We start from the raw sequence: 12,499 nt of genomic DNA, 5'->3' as shown, positions 1-12,499 counted from the left end.
GTCTGGAGCGGGTGAATAAAGAAAAGTTACTTACTTTTTTCCATTATACAAGAACTAGATGACACCAAATGAAATTGATAGGTAGCAGGTTTAAAACTAATAAAAGAAAGTTCTTCTTCACAGAGTGCATAGTCAACCCATGGAACTCCTGCCAGAGGAGGCTGTGAAGGCTAGAACTATAACAGAGTTTAAAAAAGAGCTAAATAAATACATGGAGGTTAGGTGCATAAAAGGCTATTAACTAGGGGGTAAGGAATGGTGCCCCTGGCCTCTGTTTGTGAAAGGCTGGAGAAGGATGGCAGGAGACAAATTGCTTAATCATTGTCTTCGGTCCACCCCCTCTGGGGCACCTGGTTACTGGCCACTGTTGGCAGACAGGATACTGGACTAGATGGACCTTTGGTCTGACCCAGTTTGGCCGTTCTTATGTTCTTAAGTATCCACAATTCTACTCCACTCCCCAGGCTAAGGACTATAAGGATACGTCTAGACTACAAGCCTCTTTCGAAAGAGAGCGTCTGGACTTCAACCACTTATTTTGAAAAAGTGAGCTTCTTTTTCCAAGAGAGCACCCAGGCAGTCTGGATGCTGTCTTTCAAAAAAGCCCCATTTGCATTCAAGAACGCCTTTTTTCGAATGAGCACTTTTGGAAAAAAAGGCATTCTTCCTTGTAAAATGAGATTTACCGCGGTCGAAAAAACCACCACGTTCTTTTGATTTAATTTTGAAAGACGACGGCGGCAATCTAGACGCAGGGACAGTTTTTTCGAAAAAAGGCCACTTTTTAAAAAAAAAACCTGTAATCTAGACATACCCTAAGTATCTTGATATACTCAGCAGGAAGGTTTGGTCTTGATATACTTGGCAGGAACGTTCTTCGGCCACCTTACAAGTTTAGGTGGCACTCAATTATTCAGCGCTCCTGGTCGATTATAACCATACCAACTACTCAAAACTGCAGGAGCTCGTGCAGTTCCTCTTGGTGCAGAAGTGGTCCACTGCTTCAATCTATAATGCAAGAGAGCCACACTCTTGCCCTCATGGCATACCAGCAATGGTAATGTGCAGGGCTTCATGGTATACTTGAGGAACTCCATCTTAAAGTAGAACACCTTCCATTTGACAAGTCCCATCTGTTTGCTAGTAAAACCAATGAGGTTTTACAAACTATGAAGGACTCACGTACCACCCTTAGAACATTAGGATGTGTACTCTGCCTAACAAGTGTCAGAGATACAACTCTAGTCAAGACCACGGGAGTCATGTAGACAATCATACAGATGCTATGATTTTGGACAAAAACAGAGACAACGAAAGCACAGACTACAGTGACAACAAGAATCCAACACAAACCAATCTTTCATGTCCAAGCAGTAAATGTGAAGGTTTGGTCGAGGGCTAGAGCAACATCTCCACTATACCACCTTCTATGCCATCCAACCTTCAGTTTACCCATCGATTACAGTCCTTTTTCTAGTGATAATGATAATCTAATGTCTGACCGGTGACCATTTTGAACCTTGGATTCATTAAACTCAACATGTAACGAATCGAAGGTTCAAAATGGTCACATTAGCAACCATTATACCGGTGTTTAACTGTGGAGATAGCTTCTCAGCCCTCAATCTCTAAGACACTTACCTTCACATAACCATTCATCCAGCTTATAGATGTTTCCTGTGCTTTACAGTAGATACCAACCATTACCAATACCAGGTTCTCCCATTCGGTTTATCAACAGTACCAAAAGGCTTCTCCAAAAGCCTAGACGTAGTAGCGGCATACCTCCACCACAGAGGAGTGATAATCTTCCCCTACTTAGGCAACTGCCTTATCAAAGGCACATCCTATCATGATACCCAGGATATGGTCAATACAACTATTGCTCTACTACTTACCCTTGGATTCCATATCATTATGAAAAATCCACTTTGCAACCTATGCACACTCTCAAATTTGTATGAGCTTGACTAGATTCCATCACAGCCAGAGCAACACTGTCCAAATACTGGTTTTAGTCACTCATCACCTTCATAAACACAGCACAAGCTTCACCAGTTACAACAGTATGCAACTGTCTTCAAATCCTTGACCAAATGGCAGCCACAACTTATATGGCAAAATTACCCAGCCTTCATATGAGGTGCCTTCAAGCGTGGCTGGCCACTGTTTATATCCCTTCCACAAATGTCAACATACCACACCACATCCTATCATCACTACACTGTTGGAGATAGATGCACAACATGCTAAAGGGTATCCTTTTTCAACAACCTTCCCTGAAGATTACTATAATTACAGACATCTTCCTTATGGGTGGAGGAATACACCTGGACTCCCACACTGTTCAGGGCAAATGGTCTTACCAGGAAACCAGACTCCACATCAACCTTCTAAAGTTAAGAGCAGTATGCTACACATGCCTTCATTTTCTCCCCCACATCAAGAACAAGGCTATCTGCATCCTCACAGACAATACAGCATGCATGCATTACATCAAACATCAAGGAGGAGCATGGGCCAGCTCCCTTTGTACCGAAACAATGAAATTTTGGAACTGGTGCATACGGCACCAGATTATCCCTATAGCAATGTACCTAACAGGAGCTCTCAATGTTATGGCAGACAATCTCAGCCTGAAATGGGAAGCCCCACCTCTGTACGCATTCCTACCACTACCCTTGATGCATTGGATAATCATGAAAATCAGATGGGACTGAGCACCGGTCATACTAAAGTACCACTGAGGTCCATGCAGACCTTGTTTCTATACTTGCAAAAGTCTGTGACTCCCAAAAGTCCTCACATTCTTCCATATTAATACCAATCCATTCAACTACATTCTGTCCAAAGCCATATAACAGTGTGATCCAAGTAACATTACATACCCTCAATGTTCAACGAGTGATTACATTTTATCTCAACAGGACCAAGTCCTGGAGGAAATCCATGAGCCTTTTCATCTCCTTCACTGAACACTCGAAAGGACATGCTGTCTCCTTGCAACGAATATCAAAATGTATCTCCTCTTGCATCCATACTTGTTATACTATCCATAACAGGCAACTGCCACCTGTTATCATGGTTCATTCCACCAGAGCGGTGGTGTCAACCACAGCCTCTCTCAACAATGTCCCACTTGAGGACATCTGCAGAGCAGCAACTTGGTCCTCTGAACACACATTCGCCAGACTACATCTGGCCTAATCCCAACAACATCAGTGGAACACTCTGTCCTCTCCACTGTCTCCCTGTCATGGCTTCAAAACCCCCCTCCATGAGACAGACACTGCTCTTCAGGCACCTAGAGTGGAGTACCCATAGCGACATTACTCAAAGAAGAAGAGAAAGTTACAAACCTTGTCCTGTAACAAGGGTTCTTCAAGATGTATGTTCCTGGTGATGTTCACTACCGTCCCTCCTCCCCTACTTTGGAGCCTCTTCGAGGCTATATGCAAGATAGAGAAGGAACAGAGACACCATGCCATGTGCGCAATCAACATACAGTAATGGTACAAAGGGACACTACTGCACATGCATGGCATGGCAGGGCACTGAAGGAAAAGATCTCTAATCATTGGCACAAGGACACACCAGCACCTAGAGTGGAGCACCCACGGAGATACACATCTCAAAGAACTCTCATTACTGCACAACCCTCTCTTACCTGCTTCTGTAACTGGTACTCTTTGAGATGTGTTGCTCATGAACATTCATCCTCCCACCCTCCTTTCCTGCTGTTGAAGTCTCTTAGCAAAAGGAACTGAAGAGGGAGGGGCCTGAGAGCACCCTATATAGCATAGCACGTGCATGCCACTCCAGGGGGAGCTGAGACCCAGCCCTCTACGGGTACTGCTGAGGAAAAATCTTCCAGCACCAGTGCATGTGGAGAGTACACACATCTATGTTAAATGGACATGAACAACATATCTCAAAGAATGCCAGTTACAGAAACAAGTAACAGTAGGGTTTTTTTCCTACTGGTGTTATTAAATTGACATGCATGTAAAGCAAGGGTGTGTGAAGTGTGTGCTGACTGCATACAACATTGACTGTGAAAGCTATGAATTGCCTCCTCATCCAATCAAAGCACTGCTAGAGTTCAATCAGCATACCCCACTAATTCTAGGTACACAAGCACAGTTAGCAAAACGACCCTGTCCTGGGAGACTGTCTTGGCTAACGACAGTACTGTGGCCCACTGGATGAAGGAGAGCTAGTCAAACAGCAGCCTCACTAGCTTAGCTTTCCCGTTACTATTCTAGAGATTCTTTTCAGGGTGAATAATAAAGATTCTTTATCTAAATCTTCCATCGTTTTAATAAACCTGGAATCTGTAGAGTAAATAAGCCAAAACAATGTTGTTAAGATGTCACATATCTATTGCTGGACAATATATTGGATATTATGGATGCAATTCAGGAAAGCATCTGTATTCAGAAGAATTATTCAAGAACGCTCTTACATTTAAGTATATGTGTATGTCAGATTGATGGGACTTAAGCATATGTTTGAAGTTAAACATGTGCTGAAATCCCTTCTATATGGGGGCCTATATTGGTATATACTGTAAAGGATTACTCCTTGATCGTTTTCTCTTTAAATAAGCACCATAAATGCATTACACTCTGGTAGTCATAGACAGTCACTAATGTCTTCAACCTTGCAACTCATAACTGCTTATCATTTACTTTAGTGTGATATGTATGTAGGCACAATATGAAAATTATTTTAACTGTGAACATGATGTGCATTCCATCACTCTCAGCATCATGTATTGTTAAGGAACTATTCAAGGAGAAAGATTAAAACTCAGATCAAGATTCCTGTAATTAATCCTGCAAGTGAATGCAACTGCTATCTGGGCCCAGTTTTACAGCTCAAAAACCTGTCTCTAACCAAAATAAAATCTGAACACTTCAAGATTTGGTGAAGCTCAGATTGAGAGGTGGATTTCAAACCTTAAATATCAGGGGTATTCTGATCCAGGGTTTTAGTACACTCATCACCATCTGAAGAGGTTAGATGTTCAAAACCATGTGCACAGTTTTGCTCTGCAGCATCTCTAAAGAGAAAGTTGCAATTTAACTGCTTAAAAGTTATTCCCATTTAAAAATGTAATTATAAAAAAGAGATTCAATTTCATTTTTTTAGATGGGCTATAAAACATGAAGGGACAACTAAACCAGACCAGTGGAAACATTCCAAAGTGGAAAATCCCTTGTGGAACAAGTTGACATACATGTGGCCTGTCCTTCCAAATGGAGAACTTAATGAGGTAATTTCATGCATTCAAAAAATAACAACACATGCAGCAGTTTGTTTAATTTGCTAAGCATCTGCTGAAGCTAAAAAGATTTGATGTGCTGTCCAAGCATGTCAAGCAAACTTTATCTTTCGGAAAAGAATAAATGCAAATACACAATGGGACAAGAGCAAAAATATCTGTTGTTTTAATGAATTAATGTAAACTTAATGGAATTTTAAATTTATTCTACCAGTCTTTAATTCTGAAACAAAGAACAATCTATAGCAATATGCACTTCACTATTAAACTTTTCATATAAAAGGTAATATTTACTTTATTTTTGCTTTTTGCTCACCTTTGAATCAAACATTAACTGTCAGTAAAAGGGACATTGTCTGCAAGAGGTTGAATTTTTCTCATCGAGGTTATTATTATGTCATACTTCAGATCTGCAGAATATATGTGTAATCTTTAAAAATTTTAGCTTGTTTTATTGGTATCAGTAATTATAAATGTTAGCTGTGGGGGATTTTTTGTTTTGTTGTTTGCTTGTTTTGAAAAACAAAGGCCCAATTCTATCATCTGTAACATGTAATTGAATGTGACTAGTTATGGAGTAAGGTGTGGCAGAACTGGAACCTAAATAAAAGAATATTCAGCCATATTGAACCTAGTCATAGCAGATTGCTTTTTATTAATGAAAACAAAACTTCACAGTGCTCTTAGCCACTATTAAATATTCATGAATTCGGTACGCATGTATTTATATTGACAAAGCAAAAGTTGAAAATCCCACTCTCTCTATAGCAAATATATGAAAATAAGGATTTAAATCCTAGAACAGAAATGGGAACTGTGAAGACTGATGAAGGTATATATAAACTAAATTATTCAGAACCTCATTAGATTTCAAACAGATACTTTAAGAAAATTATTAGGATCTCAATATTCACAATATTTTACAAATCAAATGTGACGTCCAATGCAAAAATAGAGGCTATACATAAAAATCTTTCAATATCTGAAAATTATATCTAGTGCAGATATCGGTATAAAAGGAACTTACATAAAATATTGAGCTGTTTTAATACAGAATAAATGCTATCTTTCATGACCAAAAAACAAGAATGAGAGGTAGTGACCAGTGTTCTCGCTAAGCTGCTTGGCAACACAGCTTCACAGGTGATTAATCAGGCCCACCCAGTCAGAGGTTCAGGGCTCTGTGCAAGGAGCTGACTGCCTGGGCAGAGCTGATTATTCACCTGTGAAGGTGTGCTGCTGCACAGTTTAGAGGGAACTCTGGTAGTGACTAAAATTACTATGGAAGAGTGGAAACAGATATGAAGAACAGATTCAAGAGTATGATTGTCTGTGAGTTCATTTGTTCAAGAACTCTTCCTAAATTATAAGAACTAGGGCCACCAAATTTGGTATGCAGCTTCCTCTTCTCCTAACTGTGTTAGTCTGTAACTGGAAAAACTTAAAAAACAACAAATAGTCTAGCAGCACCTCAAAGACTAACAAAACATGTAGAAGGTATCATGAGCTTTTGTGGGCACAACCCACCTTTCATCTGAAGTAGTGGGTTGTACCCTTGAAAGCTCATGATACCATCTACATGTTTTGTTAGTCTTTAAGGTGCTGCTAGTCTATTTGTTGTTTTTTAAGTTTTTCTAACTTAAAGTAAGGCCAGGATTTGGTTGTGCCAGGGCAACCGGAAGCCCAGGGAAAAGGACAGTTTTTCTTAACATGAAAAGGGAAAGGCTGCTGTGTAGAGGGACTCGATATAAGAGCAGCCACTAGGGGCAGTGAGCCTGCAATGGAAAGCTATTCTGCAGAGTGTCCACTGGGGGCAGCCATACCACCAATGGAGTGGTCAGCAGGACTGAGGCTCCACCATCTATTCTTCCATCACACCAGTAAGTAGCCCCACTGCCCCAATCCCTTCCCCCTCTCCCAGCCCTTGGACACAACGCGGGGGGGCGGGAAATAAAAATAGCCCCTAGCAGCTGAGGGGAGCATAGAGGGAGAGAACAGGCTGCTAGTGGCTGGGGGGGAGAGGGGCAGAGAATCCAGTGGGAGACAACAAACCCCTGGCATACTGGAGGAGGCACGGGGGGAGACAACAAGCCCTTGGTTGGCTGGATGGTCCAGCAGGGAGACAAGTCCCTGGGAGGCTGGGGTGAGAGAACAGGCCCCTGGCTGCCAGCCTCCTGCACCCCCTTCCCCTCCATCCCCAAGGCCCTGCCCTGAAGGACCTGGACAACACCATAATTTCCTAGGGTATGTCTACACTAGAAAGTTAGTTCGAACTAACGGACGTTAGTTCGAACTAACTTTCCTATGCGCTACACTAGCGCTCCGCTAGTTCGAATTTGAATCGAACTAGCGGAGCGCTTAGTTCGAACTAGGTAAACCTCATTTTACGAGGACTAACGCCTAGTTCGAACTAGCTAGTTCGAACTAAGGGCTGTGTAGCCCTTTAGTTCGAACTAGTGGGAGGCTAGCCCTCCCCAGGTTTCCCTGGTGGCCACTCTGGCCAACACCAGGGAAACTCTATGCCCCCCTCCCGGCCCCGGACCCCTTAAAGGGCACGGGCTGGCTACGGTGCCCGTGCCAGGTGCAAGCCTGCCAGCACCCAGCTAGCAGACCCTGCACCTGGCACGGCACAGAGCCACCCACCCGATGCCCCCCAGCCCACCCCCTCTTGCCGGGACCAGGCTGGCGGCTCCCGGGAGCTTGCCCTGGACCGCAAGAGGCGGGCACCTTCCTGGGCTAGTGCGGACATCGTGGACCTTGTCCACGATCTCCGCACTAGGCACAGGAAAGTGGCCGTCTAGGGCAGGAGAGCTGCCAGCCTGGCCACCCAGGACCAGGTGTGCATGAAAATCAAGGGGGTCCACTGAGACCCCCGACACTGAGCCCTGAGCTTACAATGGCCGTCCTGGGTCAGACCAAAGGTCCATCTAGCCCAGTAGCCTGTCTGCCCACAGCGGCCAACCCTAGGGACCCTGGAGGGGATGGACCGAAGACAATGACCAAGCCATTTGTCTCGTGCCATCCCTCTCCAGCCTTCCACAAACTTTGGGCAGGGACACCACTCCTACCCTCTGGCTAATAGGACTCCATGGACCCAACCTCCATGACTTGATCTCACTTCCCTTTCAACTCTGTTCTAGTTGTAGCCTTCACAGCCTCCTGCAGCAAGGAGTTCCACAGGTTAACTATTTGCTTTGTCAAGAAGAACAACTTTCTCTTACTAGTTTCAAGCCTGCTACCCATTCCTTTCCTTTGGTGTCCTCTAGTCCTTCTTTAGGGGATCTCAGGAAGAACTTTTCTGAATGCACCCTCTCCACCCAACCCCTGCTTTTACAGACTTCTATCCTGTCCCCCCTCCGTCTCCTCTTTTCTAAGCTCAACAGTCCCAGTCTCTGTAGCCTCTCTTCATCTGGGACCTGTTCCCAACCCCTGATCATGTTAGTTGCCCTCCCCTCTCCCAGCCTTTCTCTTCCCCTCTCCCACCTCCTTTTCCCAGTCTCCCCCAGTTTTTTTCAATAAAGACAGAGTCAATGTTGGAAGAAACGTTATCTTTATTTTGTACATCAAGAAGAAGGGGGGCTAGGGAAGGGCAAGTGGAAGGAGGTGAGGGAGGAATGGGGTACGAGCCCCCGATGGGGAGGACTGGGCTGGCTCTGCGGGCTTCTGGGGGTGGAAGCTCTCCTGCAGCCCCCCAATTACTCCCTCTCCCCAGATGGCAGCCTGCGGCAAGTGCAGCCGGGCTGATGGCCGAGTGGTGTGATGTGCCCAGTGTGGGCACTCAGGGCACTCCAAGCCAGAACTTCTTTGCAAGCGGGGCACCCCTTAGAACTGTGTGTCCGGGGTGGGGGTCGGGACCCTTTAAGCGCAGCCCTCGGCTAGCCTGAGACAGTATCTCCATGCTCTAAGTCCTCCTTTTATGCCCTGCCGGCACTGCTTCCGGCCATCCTTAAGCCCTGTTCAGAGTCCACTCAATGTGGACTTACTAGTTCGAACTAGCAAAACGCTAGTTCGAACTAGTTTTTAGTTCTAGATGCGTTAGTTCGAACTAGCTTAGTTCGAATTAACTAATTCGAACTAAGTTAGTTCGAACTAGCGCTGTAGTGTAGACGTACCCCAACTTACTTAATTTTTTTATGGAAAAGAGCTATCCCTTACCTTGCCATAATCTGCCCAGAATTATTGTGGTCTGTGCAGTGGGAAAATGATGATACCTTGTTCTTCAACATAATCCCTCTTTCCCAAACTATAGAGAATGGGTATCTTTGTTCTTTCATGCGCAAGGTATATTATATAATGATGAAGAGCAGCTGATTCAGTTCAGTGACACCGTCTAGCACTCCCTTTCTTTTCCATTGAGAAATCTGAGGATTTTGTCATGATCTTGCATTCCGAGACTGAGAAACTAGGACTCCATAGTTGCACAACTTCTTTTGGAAAGATTTCATTTCGTCTGTCCATCTGTCTAGGTTCTTATACCTCACCCATTACTATGATACCTCAACTTTCATTAGGTTAACTTTAAAAAATATTACAAGGGTTTGTGTAACAAAATAAAAACCAAAATAACAAATAAACCTACTTACTAGGCTACATATATTAAACTCAACAAATATTTTGCTTTTCAATTTAAAGGATTTTGACTGGCCAATTGAGGGACTGCTGCTTCCAAACAGTCCTTCACTTAAGAAACCAGCTGGAAAGAAGTCAGATTGGCATATACCTGTGAGACTGAGGGCTTTGCACAATGGAGACAGGGACAAAAGTAAGGCTGTCACCATCGTTGGACCTGATGTTGCAAATATGCTAAACAGACAGTAAGGAAATAGCAATTATTTTAACAACATCATAGACTAAATAATTTCTTAAGAAATATGGTTCACTTTAACTTGCATATATTTCCACTTAGTAGAATAACTTTGCTACTGATCATTTTTAAAGGGATCATTTTTAAAAGGATTTTTTTCTAAAAGTTACAGTACAGTCTCCTAAAATAACTACTTGAAATAGTAAAGAAAAAGTCACACACTGTTTATCAATGTATTTAGACTAATTTTTGCTGAGAATTGTTCTTTGGTCATTCATCTGTGATGTGTGAGCTTAAATTGTCAAAGGCCAGCTTGCTCAAGGTCTTTTGCTCACAGTACAATATGCTGCTGTGCAGGGAGATCTAAGTTCATTATCAGCTTCCTTTCCTTGAAGCCAGAATGCAAAACTGATCTGATACATTCCTTACTTGGGAAGGAGCAAAGCACACCGCTGCTTTAGGAACTCCTGCTTTATGAGTGACTAGGCAGCACTGTTTAAAGTAATGGATATCAAAATCATCTATTTGGCCAGGGAATGAGTTGGTTAATGAAAGTGACACAGTGAGATTCTCCACCTAAACAGTGCGATTCTCTCACAGGTGAGAGCCTCTGTTTGTGTCAATTGGCATAGGTTCAAGGATGTCAGAAAAATTGGACTGCATTACACTAGCTGAAAATCTGGCTCATTGTGTTTCTACCCTGACCCAATAAAATCAGCTGTAAGAATGGTAAAGGCTAGCTTCGGTGTCTTACCTATGAAATCTTTAACCTCTCCACCTCAACAGCTACCATTGCGAAAGTATTTTTAGTATATTAACATCAATTAGCTTGGAAATGAACTGAAACCTTCAGTGCAATTCATATAGCATAGGCTCCTGAACAACTAAGTTTGAAGCAGTAATTTAGAAATGGAAGACTGTGTTTGCCTCCCAGTGGTTTAGAAAAACAAGCAAACCACCCTTGTCTTGCCATCTTGATCAGCTAAGACCAAAACTACATGATAATGATTCTATCTAAATAGCAGTGAGAAAAATGGAGAATGAATTAATAGACGTCCATAATGGAGGGTTTTCTTGGGACCATTATGAGACGAACTCAGAATGGCACACAAAACTTGAAAGAGTGGGGGAGTATTAATAAAACTGTCTGCGGGGAAGTAGAGTTATTTTATCATGAGACAATTAGCATTGTTTACATTTATTTTGTCATGAAACAATCAATTCTGACATACCAAGTGATTTCATGATAACATCTTTGTTGGATGTAAATGCATATATCTCATGTCATTGAACTCTGCAGCCAGCTATTCAAATGATTGTTTAGCTCTGAAATAGTTATTTTAAAATGCTTTTTAAAAAATATTTAAAATATCTTTGTTTTCTAGTATGTATATGAATAAAATGTTTTGAAAAAAATATATTTGGCAAAAAGAATACAAGTTTATTTTCATTTTATATGACAGAAAGATAGTAATTCATAACTCATTGAAAAGCTTTGATCTAAAGAATAAGTTAAATACATTGTTTCTCATTTTGTTAGTGGAGAAGTTACCTTTTGGCCTTTCTTTTGAGGTTTACAGAACATTTGATGCTTCTGATAACAGTTTAATTTTATTTTCTTCACATTGATTAAATATAGTTCATACATCACTGAACAATGAGTAATAGTCAGCTAGGCTGTCCACTGAGTTGCCTGCAAAAATGATAGAGTAAAAAATTAATTTTCAAAGTAAAGTCAAGCCTGAAATTGAAATCTTTGAGGCATACATTCCATAATTAGTTCATTCTACTATATCTAAAATGTGAGTATAGCGCTCTTAAAATAATTCAGATTTTTTTCACATAGAAAGTTAATGAATAGTCCTAAATTTCTGACTTTTTTATTTTTTATCATTTCTGAAATCATCTTTTTATGAAGTTGTTGAATTAGATCATTTCAAATAGAAAGACTTTTTCTCTTAACTATTGCCATCACAAGCATTGAAGTCAATAAGACTAGTCTCATACTCAGAGTGACACATACGCAGAAACATTTGCATAGTTGGAGCCCTGATCACCACACAGTATATTATTGTCATTCTTAAGCTACTGTCCTAGGTGATACTAGATAATGATACTAGATAATGTGTCATTCTTTTTTTGAAGTAGATGCTTTGCCGGACACTAACATGTAATGTGTTTTGAAATTATGGCAACATTTTGTCCAATATAAAGTATTAAAACTTTGCTTTAAAAATTCTTGAACATGTGATTTAACCTGTTGAATGCTGAGAAAAAAAATGTATGTATCCTCAGAGTTCTACAGTAAGGGAATGGAACCGAGAAGACAGGCTGTAGTCTTTGCTTCATCTCTATGACAAGCACCACAAGGCCTTATTTTTCTCAAGTAGGCAGAGTTTTTCATGCTT

General features: G+C 41.7%; 1 protein-coding gene across 7 annotated transcripts in view; it reads left to right on the top strand.

Annotated features, from left to right (window-relative positions):
- DCDC1 (doublecortin domain containing 1) overlaps positions 1-12,499 on the top strand; it is a 604,418-nt gene that overhangs the window by 484,530 nt on the left and 107,389 nt on the right. For all 7 annotated transcript variants that reach the window (XM_075927782.1, XM_075927784.1, XM_075927785.1 and 4 more), the window contains 2 exons: positions 5,155-5,278; positions 9,920-10,101. In XM_075927782.1, the coding sequence (XP_075783897.1) occupies positions 5,155-5,278; positions 9,920-10,101 (306 nt within the window). The remainder of the gene's footprint in view (positions 1-5,154; positions 5,279-9,919; positions 10,102-12,499) is intronic.

The sequence above is a fragment of the Pelodiscus sinensis genome, chromosome 4 (genome assembly GCF_049634645.1).
Source record: "Pelodiscus sinensis isolate JC-2024 chromosome 4, ASM4963464v1, whole genome shotgun sequence".
In the NCBI taxonomy this organism is placed as follows: Eukaryota; Metazoa; Chordata; order Testudines; family Trionychidae; genus Pelodiscus; species Pelodiscus sinensis.
Note: the sequence above shows the minus strand (reverse complement) of the source record. Positions and strands in the feature narration are given on the sequence as shown.